Source organism: Lacerta agilis, chromosome 7 (genome assembly GCF_009819535.1).
Source record: "Lacerta agilis isolate rLacAgi1 chromosome 7, rLacAgi1.pri, whole genome shotgun sequence".
Classification (NCBI taxonomy): Eukaryota; Metazoa; Chordata; class Lepidosauria; order Squamata; family Lacertidae; genus Lacerta; species Lacerta agilis.
In genome coordinates, this window is record NC_046318.1 from 26,720,616 (window position 1) to 26,736,656 (window position 16,041).

At 40.8% G+C, this 16,041-nt stretch overlaps 1 protein-coding gene across 4 annotated transcripts in view; it reads left to right on the top strand.

Annotated features, from left to right (window-relative positions):
- NUP153 (nucleoporin 153) overlaps positions 1 to 16,041 on the top strand; it is a 45,748-nt gene that overhangs the window by 26,261 nt on the left and 3,446 nt on the right. For all 4 annotated transcript variants that reach the window (XM_033154604.1, XM_033154605.1, XM_033154606.1 and 1 more), the window contains 7 exons: positions 1,020 to 1,112; positions 1,299 to 1,389; positions 1,748 to 1,852; positions 3,046 to 3,660; positions 5,396 to 5,590; positions 8,438 to 9,286; positions 14,912 to 15,316. In XM_033154604.1, coding sequence (XP_033010495.1) covers positions 1,020 to 1,112; positions 1,299 to 1,389; positions 1,748 to 1,852; positions 3,046 to 3,660; positions 5,396 to 5,590; positions 8,438 to 9,286; positions 14,912 to 15,316 — 2,353 coding nt within the window. The remainder of the gene's footprint in view (positions 1 to 1,019; positions 1,113 to 1,298; positions 1,390 to 1,747; positions 1,853 to 3,045; positions 3,661 to 5,395; positions 5,591 to 8,437; positions 9,287 to 14,911; positions 15,317 to 16,041) is intronic.

The window sequence follows — 16,041 nt, forward strand, 5'->3', positions numbered from 1 at the left end:
TTAATTTTCAGCCATGTGCCATTTGAGAATCTTTTAAAGGACAGCCCCACCCTTCACTGGCCCCTTCTTTGCCCACCCTGAGTGCGTCTGTCTGTCTGGAATGTATCCTTGAACTGTGAGAATGCCTCTTGCTTGCCTGGATGGAGAGAGGGTGCATGGCTGGGATGTAAGAGTTGCATTGGTTGCTTCACCCACTTTTGTCTCTGGTCCCAGCCCTTCACTGGCGTGCGATCTGTAAAAAAATTGTCTCAGGGCAATTCGTGCTTTGGGCTTTGTAGTGCCCCTGCGGTAACGGTTCATGATAAATGATTGTTGATAGTCGCATGGTTGCCATATTGGTGATACAAAGGCAAATGCTTTTTCTTTAAAAACAACAACACTGGATTATTTTTATGCTAGTTTCAGCTACTCTGAGCTTCTCCATAGCGAGCTCTTTATGGGGGTGGCCTTGTTCAGTGCAACCGTTTGTCAAAAGTTTACTCAGCAAGCTTTATGGAGATATAGGCTGCAGTTCTCTTTGTAGGTTTTTCCCCTTTGGCAGTTACAGGAGCTAAGAAGTTAGGAGCTCAGAAACAGAATGGGTATTGTCAACAACAGCCATCTCCCCCAAATAATCCCAGAAACTGTTGTCTGTTAAGGGTTTCCTACCAGTTCTCGACAATTTTTGCAAACTACAGTTCCCAGGATTTATTGGGGGAAGCCATGACCATTAGTGTAAGAAAGAGTGCTTTCAGGGTATGCTATGGATGTGGCCCTACTGCTATAAACATTAGCACAATTGTTGTGTCTTAATACAAACTGCTTTTGAAACTCTCCTCAGTCTTCTTTCTAAACATCTTGTCATATGCTGTATAGGCAAAGAAAAGGACAGCTGCTGTTTGAGAAACAGAATGGGTTGCTTTGAATCCATGCCAAAAGTCACCTTCCTAATTTGATCACATTTGTTTTTGCATTATTAACCAGTGACTTGTAATTCACTTCATTCAAGCTATTAAAATGCAATTCTTTTAAATAATTAGGTGCAACCAGCCAGTAATGCTAGCAGTCCTGTGTACAGATTTTCATCTCCAATTGTAAAATCGACAGAAGCAGAAGTGCTACCATCAGTGTCTGTAAGTAAAAGATGCATAAGTAAAACTTGTGACAGAAGAAAGACAGGAATGCTAGAGATAAAAATATGTTTAATACTCACCTTGGAAATTCAGTGTTAGGAACCAGAAATCTGCAGTTCACATTTATGAGCCTGTGTAAACTAGGCTGTTGTTTTCTTTTGACTTTTAAATTTTATCTCCTGCCAGGCTGGTGCATTCAAATTTAGTGTTCCTGTTGCAAAAACATCTGATCCTTCAGGACCCAAGGATACCCCAGTATTCCCTCAGAGTAATGCAGGTAATTAAGTTGGCATTTAATGCAAACATTTTCTCCAGGCGGGGAATTAAGATTGAATTTTGGTTAGGCTTTTAAAACTTTCCATTCTGTGTGACATCAGAAGTAAATGTATTCCCGGCCTCCATTCTGAGTACAATCCTGTTTAAATAGAACCTTATCCAAGCATATGTGTCTGACTTCCAATGAAATGTATCATTTAGCTTCTATGGACTGCAAGTAGTTTGTGCTTCATCCAGTAAGCTACCTCATGGAAATTTTTAAGATGGGTTCTGTGTGTGTGTTGTGGATCCTCATAAGTACACACAACAGGGTCTGAGCCATGAACCTTGTAAAACTATTATTTTCTTCACAGCTGCAGCGGTCAATAGCATCAGCAGTAAGAGAGATCTTGAGTATGATGGTCCCTTTAAGCCTGCAAAAATCCTGAAAGAAGGAAGCGTGCTGGATATTTTAAAGAGTCCTGGTGAGTCAGTTGATGAGGTTTCATATAGTGTTAAATCAGGGGTCAACAACCTTTTTCAGCCGTGGGCAGGTCCACCGTCCCTCAGACCATGTGGTGGACCGAACTATATTTTTTGGGGGAAATGAATGAATTCCTATGCCCCACAAATAACCCAGAGGTGCATTTTAAATAAAAGGGTGCATTCTACTCATGTAAAAACACGCTGATTCCTGGACCGTCCGCAGGCTGGATTGAGAAGGTGATTGGGCCGCATCCGGCCCCTGGGCCTTAGTTTGCCTACCCTTGTGTTAAATGATAACTGACAATGAGACCCTTAATCTCAGGGCCTTGGTTTTGAGTCTTGATATTGCAGGGAGTTGGACTAGATAACCCTCAGGGTCGCTTCCAACTCTACAGTTCTATGATTCTATGATTTATATGGCACTTTAAAGAAAACAGGGGTGTTGCACTGTAATAAGCGTTCTATCAGTGCCAGCATTTCTGCTTGCCCAAAGGGATGATTTCCCCCCTCCTCCCTCTGTTTGAGGGGGCGGGTTCTCAGAGCCAATTGGGCGGGAGGGGGAGAGGAGGCGGAAAGCCTCATTGCATTGATGGAAGTAGTTGTATGGGCTTCTGCTAGCAGGATCAGGCAGTTAAATCTGGCCCTTTATATACTTTCTTAATCCAGTCTGATATAATACCAACAATGCCAACTTTTTTGGGGGGGAAAGCATAGCCACGTTGAGAGAGAGTATTGTCTACAACTTTCAAATATATTGCCAGCTTTCTTTAGGAATAGGGATTTTCAAATCAATTTCTGTTGTTACCTACATTTCTCATTGCTAGACTCTCAAGATAAATCTGGATAACATAAATTTTAGAATGTGGACCTTTCATTGGTTTGGTATTAATTACAAAGGTTTCAAACTCAGTTTTCTGTATAAATTTCTGTTTTGTTCAACAGTTTGGTTGGAAAAGAGACTGCAAGTGCCAACAATATGTATACATATTTGTGTAAGGGTTTCGTGTTATGTGCAGTGATTTTTACCATATTATGATAGCCATTCTTCTTACCCAGCTATTTCTGCGCCTGAATAACCATATGTGCAGTATGGTTCATCAATGAATCTTCTGTTTTAAAATCGTTTGCTTGGTTTCCTGTAAAATTATAGTATTTGTTAGGAACTCAGACTATTTCCTTTTCTCTTTCTTAGGTTTTGCTTCTTCAACCACATACTCATCAGCAGCCGCGCCACCTGTTACACCAAGCACAGTAGTTTATACAAGGCCTGCAATAAGTACTTTCTCCGGAACTGTTTCAGGACTTGGAGATGCTTTGAAACAAGGGTCAGCCCATTGGCAGTGTGATACATGTCTTGTGCAAAACAAGCTGGCAGATAACAAATGTGTAGCCTGCCAAGCTGCTAAAGTGCCGGTGTCAGATGGTACTAAGCAGACTGGTACTCAGTTTAACTCAGCCTTGAAAGCAGCTCATTCTACAAGGGGGACGCAGGGCTTTGGAGACAAGTTTAAGGCAGCAGCTGGAACTTGGGACTGTGATACTTGCTTGGTCCAGAACAAACCAGAGGCTACAAAATGTGTGGCATGTGAGACACCAAAACCTGGGACAGGAGTAAAACCAGCCTTTGTGTTTCCTGCAGTCACAGACAATGTAACAACAGTGACTTCCTCTTCTGGTTCCACTGATCTTACAGTTGGATTTGGAGACAAATTCAAGAAGCCAAAAGATGCTTGGGAATGTTCTGTGTGCTTAGTGTCAAATAAGGCAGAGGATAGCAAATGTGTTGCCTGTCAGTCGGACAAACCAGGTGAGTTTGCCGTATTTGGTCATTGATTGGGGTGGGGCATATCCAGCTATAATCCTAAACATCTTTATTACGGCATGGAACATAGTTTTGAGGAAACAGGCATTGTGCTGTGTGAAGAACCCTATGGTGAAAATAAAACAATAGAGGGCACCACTGAATATTTATTGGAGTTTTAATATGCAAGAACATACTGGGAAGTACAGACGACTAACATTTCATGCATGCGTTCCATTCCTGGCCCCTGCACTCATCAGTGGAGAGTTCCCCACCTTCCTTTTGGGTCCAAAAGGACCTGCGTGTGTGATTGCATGCCATTTGGATGTGCCTAAAATTGTCACCACCTGTGTTTGAGTTATATCCAGTGCTAGTCCCAGTGGGGTGGGATTCCCCTAATGCACCCTGTCAGCAGAAGCCCTGCACAACGACTTCAGCTTTCACAACAGGGCCCTTTGCCTCATGTCCATGAAATTGGCTCAGGTTGGTGTGTCAGGAGACCCCCCCCCCCCCGACAACACGGCAGGGGTAATTATTCCATTTGGCAAGCTGCAACACTTGCACAAACAGAACATTTGTAATAGTGCACTGCTCAGTTCCACCTACTGGGTGGACTCTGACTAGAACTTAGTTGGATATTACCCCATTTTACCTATTTATAGTTAAAGTCCCTCTTCTCAGCCCTTATTTTTGTCACTATGTGGTATGATAACCAAGCTAACATGGTGGTCAGCAGTTATAAATAGTGTCTCAGCCTATTGACACCTTTGGACAATATCAAAGTTTTGCTACTATATAATGTAGTAATGCCTTTCATTGGAAGTAAAGTGGAGGGGTTCTGAAAAGAGCACATACTCTTTTTCACTGATCCTTTCTGAATTTTTATAACTGATAGTTCATTCATCCATGTGACTTCAAGAAATAAACTCAACACTAGGACTAAGATGTCACCCTAACCTGAAATTCTGTACTCATGTAGCAAACTAGATAGGCTCTTATGAACTTTAGATTTCACTCTGATTAAGTCTGATCTCTTAGAAGCCCAAACTGAAGGACAAGGCAGTTACCTTTTATTACCTTTCCTACCTGGATTTTATTTTGATGGTAAAACAATGCAGATTTTTATATTGTGTCCTTAGAAGGGAAAGAAAATATGAGAACAGTAATGTTCTCCCAGTTATTCATGAAATAAATGGAATTTTATAGCTTTCTGAAACTATTTTGCATGTTACCCTGAACAGTTAAAGTTCATGAGGTTGTCACTGGTGTATTAATTACTATAGTACTGAATTTGAGAAGATTATTTCCCTTGTCAAAATTACGGTTCTGGTGATTTCAAAATACTCTAGTTGGTTTACAAATATTTTTCCCTTTCAACTTCACCTGAGATCTCTTATGAAGATGTTGAAGAAAATTTCACCCATTTTCCCATAAAAAATATAGACATAGAAAATGTCATAAACTGGAATAGCTAACAATTTAAAAGTATGGGCAATTTTAATTGTTGCTTCAGATGAAGAATACACAAATAGTACTTGCTAGGACAGAGCAGAAAAAATTGCTGTATTCTAGGAGTATATATCATTTTAATTTAGATGGTTTAGATTGCTTGAACATAGCAAGTTTTCCTACTCTGACTAAGGGCAATTATTATCAATATCTAAGTTTCTCTTGCAAGTTTCAAATAGGTATTTTCAGCTTTATGCTAATGGTTTAATTTATGCTATGTTTCATTATCTAGGAAGTTCAGTGTCTGTGGTGAGTAGCAGTGCTTCCTCTTTACCTGCTCTTTCTGGAGGATTTCTAGGCTTAGACAAATTCAAGAAGCCAGAGGGAAGCTGGGACTGTGAAACATGCTTAGTACAAAACAAAGCAGATGCCACAAAGTGTGTCGCTTGTGAGAGTTCAAAACCAGGCAGCAAGACTGAACTCAAAGGTATGTAAAGAGCATAAATGCTCTCAAAAAATCATGCTTGCGTACTTTGCTCCATAATTTTCTCCTCCTTTTTAATTTCCCCCTCTACCCACGACTCATGCTTTCACCTCTAAATAAGGAGAGCCATGCCCAGTAGCAGTTTTCTGCAGTTTTGTCACTTGTTGGATCCAAAACTGCTAGGCTAAATCAGGTAAAAGTACCTGAAAAGTACATCTCAATGTGGATGAGAGATGCATATTCAAATCTATGTTAAGTGCACATTCATTGAAAACAAAGGAGTTGAATATAGATCACATCTGCAATGGATACACCTTCAATTTATCCCCTAATCCTTTAAACTCTGAGAGGTCTCCTCACCCTATCAAGTTAAGGAACCTTTGGGTCTAATTGCCCCCCCCCCCAACCCTGTTTCCTCCAGGCAGCCAAAAGGCATTGTCTGATTTCAGGGATGCAGTCCAGCTGACAAAATCACTCAAGGGTTCAAGGCAGGGCCAGAAAGGGTTATGTTGCCTGGGGAAGTCCCAAGGACTAGGTAGAGAGGTTTAGAGAGTAGCATTTGTCCTGGACCTAAGCTTAGCCATTCCTTTTTTAAAAATCAGTTTTTATTGGTTTTCATAAATATATCATACATTATTAAACTTAACCAAACAATCATTTTATAAATCCCCCTCTCCCCCTTGGCTTCCCTCCATTTCCGTTTCTGGTTTGTTAAACCACTTGTTGCATTTTGCTGCTTATATATAGTAATATATCATTACATTGTTTTCTTTCTTGTTCTCTCTAATTACATTATGTATGTTTATTTAAACCCTGCCAAAGAGTCCATACTTTTACATTGTTTCTGCAAATATGTTACAAAAGGTTCCCATTCTTTTCCAAAGTCACTACAGTGGTGCCTCGCTAGACGAAAATAATTCATTCTGCGAGTATTTTCGTCTAGCGATTTTTTTGTCTAGCAAAGCACCAATGCAAATCGCAGTTTTCGCTAGACGAAAAAAAAATTCCGTCTTGCGAGGCAGCCCCATTGACAAATTCGTCTAGCGGGGCACCACTGTATTATCTTTTTCACGCAGTTTATCTGTCAGTTTTGCTAATTCTGCATATTCCATCAACTTTTCATGCCATTGTTCTTCGGATGGTATTTCTCCCGTCTTCCAGTTTTGTGCTATTAGAATTCTTGCTGCTGTTGTCGCATACATAAATAAGTGTCCTCAATTCTTTCTTCACACCCTGTCCTAAAATACCCAACAGAATAGCTTCTGGTTTCTTTACAAATGTTATTTTAAACATTTTTTTCAATTCATTATAAATCATTTCCCAATAATTTTTTACAATCCCACCACATATGCTAAAACCACCTATACATCATTTTCATGTAATTCTCTTTTATTAAAGTACAATCCGTAAAGTTAAGATTTATCTTCCAGAGCCTTTTCCAATCCTCAAATCAGCCATTCCTGAATTAGGAGCACATACCTCCTGTAATTTCACTTTCCCATCTCTGCATCCCTTTAAGTGGCAGTTTCCCCCTCTTACAGAGGGGGAGGGAGGAGAGAAACTGGGCTTGGTGCAGTTGAGCACTTTACAGGGATAGGTCCCAGGTTGAATGAAAGCAAGCTCTTCTCAAGTTTCCTTTTACAGAACCTTCCAATTCCAGGTGATGTGCGCTCATGCCTGCATGGTGCTCTCTGCTGCCAGCAAGTCTTGGCAGCCTGAGAGCGGTGTACATGTTTATTAACCCATTTGTAGCGATGCTGCTGCTGCTGTTTTCTCTCCCCCCCCCCTTTCAAAATAAGATTTTCCTGCATTCCTTGGGGATAGTCCTCTCCTGTCTACATTGGCTCCCTCCCTTCTCCTTTCCCCATCCCTCAGCATTCAGGGCATGCACTTTACAAACAGGGGGACTGATTTCATTCCAGTGAAAGTTGCTAACTTGCTAAATTTGCTTTTAAAAAGGCAAGTGGCCTTTTAAAAAACATACTTTTGTAGAATATCCTAGTCTTCACATAGAATTCATTAAATCTCCCCAGAATGTGACCATGTGTAGTCACACTTGTCATGTGTGTAGTCACACCCTGTGTATAATTACATTATTTTAATGTAGAAACGTTTATAATTTAGTTTAGTTTAGTTGCAGAGTTAAACGTTTCCTTACTGAGATCTGTACAGCAGCAAAACGGCTTGCTGACTAGTTAGAGTCTTAGTTGCGAATCCCTTTTATCCCTCTTAAAAACAATACACATGAATCTGTGTTACAATAAAACAAACTAGTTTACTGTCAGATTCATACTTAGGTTACAAAATAAACTATATGTTACATATTAGTGAGTCTTAACAACTCCATCATAGCATCTATCAGCAGCAGCAACTTAACTGTTCAACGGTCCAAACAAACTGACACAGAGATGACAGTTGGTCCTTCTTGGAATGTTGGGGTTGACTGACACATCCCACACTTAATAGAATATTTTTAATTCTTTCAATAACATTTTACATACACCTCTATTTACTTTATGTTAATGGTGCTGATACCATCTTCAAATTTACTGAGGAAAATACATTTATCCTCTTGCCAAATTACTCTGTGGTTCTTATTTCCTAACGTGAACTCATCAGTAATCTGTGATCTAGAATGAGTTATTATAACACCAGTTATGGTGGTGAAGAGAAGTCACAGTATTGGGAAGTGAGAATGATTATTTTTTCTAACAAAAAATTTTTTTTTTACATAAAAATGTTGCTATGATTGATTTACAAAACAATTAAAACTTGACCCTGCAGCATTTCTCTATATAAAAAAGGTTATGTTGGGTTTGTAACACATTTGGTGTACTATGTTATTTTCAGGTTTTGGAACTACTGCTGCTTCTACAGTCCCATCTACTACATCCTTCAAATTTGGTATTCAGTCATCACCATCAGAGCTGCCTCAGACACTGGGAAATGCAGGGGAAAGATTCAAATTTGGAGAGCAAACAGGATTCAAATTTGGTATTACATCAGAGCTGGGATCATCTGAAGGCTTTAAATTCTCAAAAACAGAAGGGTCCAAACTGGGAAGTTTTCCTTTGGAATCTGAATCGGAGAACAATGTGAAAGATGGTAAGAGCAATAGTAGTTTCAACTTTGGACTTCCCTCTGGAGCAAGAAGTACACCTTCTACATCATTTCAGTTTGGAATAGCTAACCTTGGACAGCAAGAGAAGAAAGAGGAACTTAGCAAGCCTGCTGGAGGAGGCTTTACGTTCGGCACAGGTTCCACAGCCCTTGCAGCTGCACCTGAGAGTAAAACTGGAATAAGCGGTTTCAAATTTGGTAATACAGAGGAAAAGGAAACTTCAGTCACTCCCTTCTCCTTTAAGAAAGTGGAGGAGAAAAAAGATGAAAACCCTTCAACAAAAGGTGGCTTTACTTTTGGTAATGTAGAATCCGTGCCCACCCCGCAGCTTGTTTTGGGAAGGACAGATGAAAAACCGGACACTGTTGCTCCTTCCTATCCATCAGTGTTTGGAAAGAAAGCAGAAAATGAAGAATCAAAGGCACAACCCATGTTTCCATTTGCGAAGGCAGAGCAAACCAAAGATGACAGCACAGCAAAATCTGGATTTAGTTTCAGCCTAGCAAAACCAGCAGAGAAAGAAACTGAACAACAAGCAAAGCCCGCTTTTATGTTTGGAGCACAAGCAAGCACTGCAGGTAGGTACAAAAATTCCTTATAATTTATCCCATCATGTTGTGAAATGGATTTTTTTTTACAGGTCATTTAAGAAACTGAACTATGAAGAGACCTTGAGAGCAATGATAGAGGCTTGTAATATTATCTCTGTTGTCCTTTTGCTTCTGAAATATACTATTAATGAACACCACTTGCTGAAAGCCTACAAAAGTGTTTTATTTTGAAATGTTTGGGAAGTGTTCTTGGAAAAGGCAAATACCCCTTGGATAGCTTAAGGCTATCTGCAAACTTTTTCAGTCCACTGTCCCTCAGACCTTGGTGGGGGGCAGACCATTGGGGGGGGAATGAACGAATTCCTATGCCCCACAAACAACCCAGAGATGCATTTTAAATAAAAGGACACATTCTACTCAGGTAAAAACATGCTGATTCCTGGACCGCCCGTGGACCAGATTTAAAAGGTGATTGGGCCGGATCCGGCCCCTGGGCCTTAGTTTGCCTACTCATGGTTTAAGGCCTTTATTGGGACACTAGCCATACAAATAAGGTACACAGTTCCTGTAGGCCTGTAATCTCTCGATAAAGCTCAGTGCAAACTCAGGCAACCTGCCCGTAGATAGGGTACAAATGTGATGCTTTGTAACAACCCATTTTATCTTCTAAATTGGAGACAAACTGAGTTTATTTTAGAAGAGTTGGTAGTGGAGACTATTGTTTACACTTAAATATTTTAAGTGAATATTTTAGATATTCTTTTGCTATGGAATAGCAGCCATTTCTGGTTTTAAATCCTTAGGATTGTGCATAGCTCATTTAATTGCCAGCTTTTGGAAACAGTGCTGTCACCATTAGGTTTGGGATGCTGTTCAGTTGAATGACTTATTACCAGGAGTGCCGTAGGTCTTTACAGTGGCTGATTATAAAATTTAAAACAAAAATGTATTTGTGGGTACTTCAGTTTCCAGGGTGAATATCAAATAAATCATGACAAATTTTGTGGGCTGCCTTAGGGGTCCCAAATAACCAAGAAGAACTCTTTAATATTTTCAACATATTTGGCACATGTTCATCAGTTACCGTATATACGCGAGTATAAGCCGACGCAAATATAAGCCGAGGCACCTAATTTGACCACAAAAAACTGGGAAAACTTATTGACTTGCGCATAAGCCGAGGGTGGGAAATGCAGCAACTACTGGTAAATTTCAAAAATAAAAATAAATAAAATTACATTAATTGAGACATCAGTAGATTAAATGTTTTTGAATATTTATTTCAAAGAAAAACAGGGGCAAGGAGTTCCATAGGCTTGACTCTGCACCACAGGAATAAGCGTTTTCTTTTATTTGCCCCCTCCCCTCTTCCAACAGTTAGGCTTTCCTTTTTATTTCTTTGGTGTATTTTATGTCCAATATTTCCATCCCCCTACAACCTCTATCAATAAATGGGACTGATTCCTGAGTGTGAGGGGGTTTATTTTCAGGCCCTTTTCTTCCCTCCCCAAAGAACCCTCCCTTCCCAAACAGCCAAGCTGTGAATGGATCCAAAGGAAGATAAGAGTTGCAGAGCTCCTGTGACCTTGCCTCCTCCTGGGCTTTGCAGAGAGGAGGGGGGCAAGAGCCTCTGTTCCTTGACTTGGGGGTCCTCCCTGCACCCTCCCCTTCATCCCAGGGACCCCCCTCTTCTCCCCAATGGACCCTTTGCAAGATGAGCAGAGACTCACTGGATTCAGGAGGCGCCTGGGATGCAGCACATGCAGAAGAGAGAGACAAAGGCCCCCTCCTCCTTTTGTAGGTGGGCTTGGTATTTCCTGACCTCTCTAGGAATCCCACTCAATCCTTTTTAACCCTTGGCAAGCCAGTGCCCCCAGCTTCTCTGATCCTGTCCTGTGCCTTTCGCAGGAAAGAGCTTCTCTCCACTTCTCTCCCCCCCCCCAACTGACAGAGGGGGAAGCATTGTGCAGTGCTTCTCCGATCCTCCATTCTGTGCCTTTCTGCTGGTGAGTGGAGGCAGAGGCGTCTTTACCCTTCCAGCTTGTGTCTGGAGGCGCTAGGACCTCGCAGACAGCTGCAAACGCACGGGATGGGATCGTGCGGGGATCGGAGAAGACGGAGAAGAGCGTCTCAGATCTCCATCCTGCGCATTTCCTGGTGGGGTGGGGGGGGTGGGGAAGCGGAGAGAAACTCTTTCTCTCTGCTTTTCCTACCCAACCACCTCGCAGACAGCTGCAAACGCACAGGACGGGATCGGAGAAGACGCGTCTCAGATCTCCATCCTGCGCATTTCCTGGTGGGGTGGGGGGGTGGGGAAGCGGAGAGAAGCTCTTTCTCTCTGCTTTTCCTTCCCCACCGCCCGCCTCACTTGCGCATAAGCCGAGGGCGACTTTTTCAGCCCAAAAAATGGGCTGAAAAAGTCGGCTTATGCGCAAGTATATACGGTAATTAAATTTTGTCCTTGGCATCAGTATCTCTTAAAGCTTTTCTAAATTAATGCTTTAAATGCTTGACTATCAAATTCACTGAGTTGGGCATTTTTTTACTGGTCAAATAGCCAGTACTAAACAACAGCTCTTAAAGAAAGCAATGCTTTCAGAGTAGGAAATTGGAACAGGAATCATACTTTGAAAATAATGAATACATAAATTGAACGAGAATTGTACATAATCTTTGCAAATGGATAATTATGAATGAATGATTTCATAGGAGCTGGGGGGAAATTACAATCAGGGAAATAACCACAGAACATCAGGGTATTATAATTACTGTTTTATTATTTATTAAAAGGGGAGAGAGATAGCATGGAGCAAGAGAACGAAGACACAAAAGTTCAGTAACATTTTATGATAGATGCAAGATGGAAAAGGAAGCCAATATTAGAAATTGGACATGGGGAATCATATGGTCAAAGCAGTGTGCGTAACATCAAACGAACAGAAGAATTGACAACAAAGATTTTTAAGATGGAGGAGCAGGAAGACGGAAATATAAAACATTACAATGATTGAGTCTGGAATAAGGGAATGAAAAAGTGTCCCCATTATAGAGACTAGTGATCTTAGAGTTAAGAAGAAAAACTGAATTTGAAGACAAGGGAATTATGTGAAAAAATAATCCAAGCAAATGTAAGGAAAGGGAAAAATAATTTCGTGAAAGAAGAATTGAGAAAGAACAGGCAGGAGGCAAAACCAGTGGGTTTGGTTTTAGATTAAATAGGAGCTTAGTGAGAAGACATTTGGTGAGGCATCTAGAACTATTGAGAGAAGAGGCAAGATCGTGAGCAGAGAAATGGAGATGTAAGTCAATAGGTTAAAAACAGTTTAAGATAAAGACATGGATAATGGAAGCAAAAGGAAGATTATATAGGACACCTGTAACAGAAGAGTTTTACTACAGTTTTACTAAATTATTAAAAAGCTATTCTTGCTTTTTAACCAAGATTAGACAAAATAATGTAAACAGAAAAAACTGAATATTGGAAGGAGGTGGAGGAGATCCTGGGATATAAAAATAAGATACTGTACTTCATTTATGTAGCTGCCACTGAGTATTGAAAGCATTTTGCATGCATACATAATTAGAAATTTGAGTGATCCCCCCCCCCAGTAAAAGTAATGAAAATGGAATGAAGACTAAACAAGTCAAAAGTAGTACTAGTAGAGGAAAGAGAGAGAATGCAAGAACCGCCCACTGAAGTATTTTGGAAACATTCTGAAGGAGAAAAATAGAATGATATAAGAAATGGGATAATTGAGAGGAAGGTTTTTTGGAAGTAATGAGAGTATGTCCAAGAGAACAGTATGTGAACATGAAGAGAGGATCAACATAGGAGCTAGACACAGAGGAGCTATAAGAGAAGCATAAAGAAGGAATAGAGTGAAGAGTGAAAAGAGGCTGGTTGGAGAAATGTTTACCAACAAAGGCCAGGGTTTATTCAATGTGAAAAGGAGAAGGAATATCAGACCAAGAATACAAACTTGACACCGTCTGCAGTTCTGCCACTGTTGCATTGTCATTTGCACGTGGTTCGTAGAGCAACTGCAAGGTTAATCAAGGCCTTGCTATTTAGATCGTGCTCTGGCACACAAACACATCTGTGTCAACCCTGTTTTCATGTCACCTGACATCAGGATATCTTACTGCAAAGTGTGTGGCAATTGATCAACCTGGTGTAGCAGTCCTATGCCTTAGTGCAAGCATGGTGCTGACCCATTTCAGGCAATATTGGTTTAAATTATTTATGGTTTATCAGAAGGAGCATTGTGCTTCCACATCCCGTCCTCTTTATGGGGTGTTAAAACAATACTTTCCTGAACTGAGATATTGTGACCTCATCTCCCAACTACAAACCAGGTTTTGAAAATTCAAGTTTGATATTCTGCTTTTTATTTAACTTTATTTAACATTTATTTTTTATTAATTAAATCATACTTTCCTGGTGCAAGTATGATGATGGACAACTGTGATTTAGTTTTGGGTTATGGCTCATTAGAGAAGAAACCATGTTGAGCATAGAGCTTGTCCCAAGTTCAGTAAATCATGATTTATTAGACAACAGTTGTCATACCTGAAATGACTGGCCATTGTGTCTCATAACTGTGATCCCATTTGTGCAAAACATGGCATAGCTTTCGTAGGATTCTTAGTTGAATGTTCTCATGGACATTTCCACATATAATTTCTTAAATCCTTTACGGCATCTAAAATCTAGTTTTCTACTTCTCAGCCAGTGAATAGAAGTGGAAGTTGTTCAGTTAAGATCCACAGTTAGTTTTACAACTGTTGAGGAAGGGATAAAAGACAGGATTCAAGATGATGAAGAACTGAGCCAAAGCTAACAAAATGAATTTAAAAGATAAATGTAAAGATTGGAGACTTCTAGATAGTAAGCCTGAGGTCAGAGACTGTTGTCTTATTGGTAACACTCACCTGATCTGCTATGTACAGTTCTGGGCACTACAGTTTTCAGTCCTCTGCATTCTACTAAATTTGAGTTAGTCCAGAGGAGGGCAACAAAGATGGTGAGGGGCTTGGCAACCAGATCCTATAAGGTTGAAGGAGATGTTTGTGTTTACTCTGGAGAATATATAATTAAAAGGTGATATTGATAACCATCTTCAAATACAGTGGTACCTCGGGTTACAAACACTTCAGGTTACAGACTCAGCTAACCCGGAAGTAGTACCTCGGGTTAAGAACTTTGCCCCAGGATGAGAACAGAAATCGTGCAGCAGCAGCAGGCCCCATTAGCTAAAGTGGTATCTCAGGTTAAGAACGGTTTCAGGTTAAGAACGGACCTCTAGAATGAATTAAGTTCGTAACCAGAGATACCACTGTATTTGAAAGCTATCACACAGATAATGGAGCAAAATAAAAAAAATAAAAAAATTCTTTCCAGTAGCAAATTTGTTTTCTGTTACTCCATGGGGTAGAACCCAATCCAACAAACTCCAAATTACAAAAACCTAAATTTCAGCTAATCATTTCTGGTGTTTAAAAAGAGACTGGGTGGTTACCTATCAGAGATATCATAGTAGTGGGTTTCCTGCACTGGATCTTTGATATACAAGAAAACACAGATTCTGTGATCTAGCTTTACTCTGCATCTTCATTTCTTTCTAAAATAATGTTAATCCGTTTCACTTTCAGATCCAGGATCAGCAAAGTCTACATTCAGCTTCCTGAGCTCTAGTTCCTCCAACACAGCTGTGCAAAGTGTTTCTGCTGCTGCTGCTGCTGCTGCTGCTGCTGCTGCTGGTGGCGGCGGTGGTGGCAGTGGTGTGTTCAGCACCACCACCTCTTCCTCAAATCCTGCCCCACCAAGCTTTTTGTTCGGACAGGCCAGCAACACTGTGAGCAGCTCTGCTTTTGGTAATCCCTCCGACTCCAGTACACCCCAGTCCTTTGGGTTCTCCCAAGAGAGCAAGCCACCAACAACCACCTCCAATACGAGTGCTCCTGCTCCATTTCTTTTCGGTACGGCAGCCACTACTAACAGTGCAGCCAACACTGGCTTCAGTTTTGCAGCAGCCACCACAACAGCAGGTCCTGCAGGTATGCTCAGAACTTGAAGAGATTTGGTTTGTGACAATCTATTGAGGGATTTGTTTTCCAGAAACTTGCCTGTAGAACAACATACAGAGAGCTTTGGAAAAGAAGATTGACCTGGCAAACTTATCAGTGCTATGGCAGTTAACGTTCCATAACAAATTCAATAGATTCATGGTCAAATTGAATGATACTTATATAATGTTCTTCCTAAGTGCGGCTGGGGGGTGGGGGTGGGGGGAGAGGGAGACCAGCTTTTCTAAAGCTACCTAGTGTGGTGTTGGCTGAGCTGACATTGAACCAGGGATTCTGCAGCTCATAATCGTAACTAGCAGTGCTACACCAGCTACATACATTCCATTGATGGGCTCCATGCGCATCAAATACTGCTGTAGTATGTTTTAATGTAGCAGTGTGAATGTTCAAAACAACTTTCCTCTGCACTCACTGAAGTCTTCTTCCTACTGCTACTTTGCCTTCAGCCAGCTGTCTCTTGATGCCCGTGTTTTCCCTTTGTCGGTGTGCCTACCTTCCCTTCAGTTATTGCCACCATTGTTGTTTCCTGTTGCAAAAATGCAGTGTTACAGTGGCAACACGTATGTGCATTAGTTTTAGGTGCTTCATGTTCACTAGAGGACTGCTTTCATCCCTAGCAGTGGATTGACCTGGTGATAAGCTTCGTATGTACCCATTTTAAACTGGGTAGGAGTTTACTCTGAGGCATGGTCACA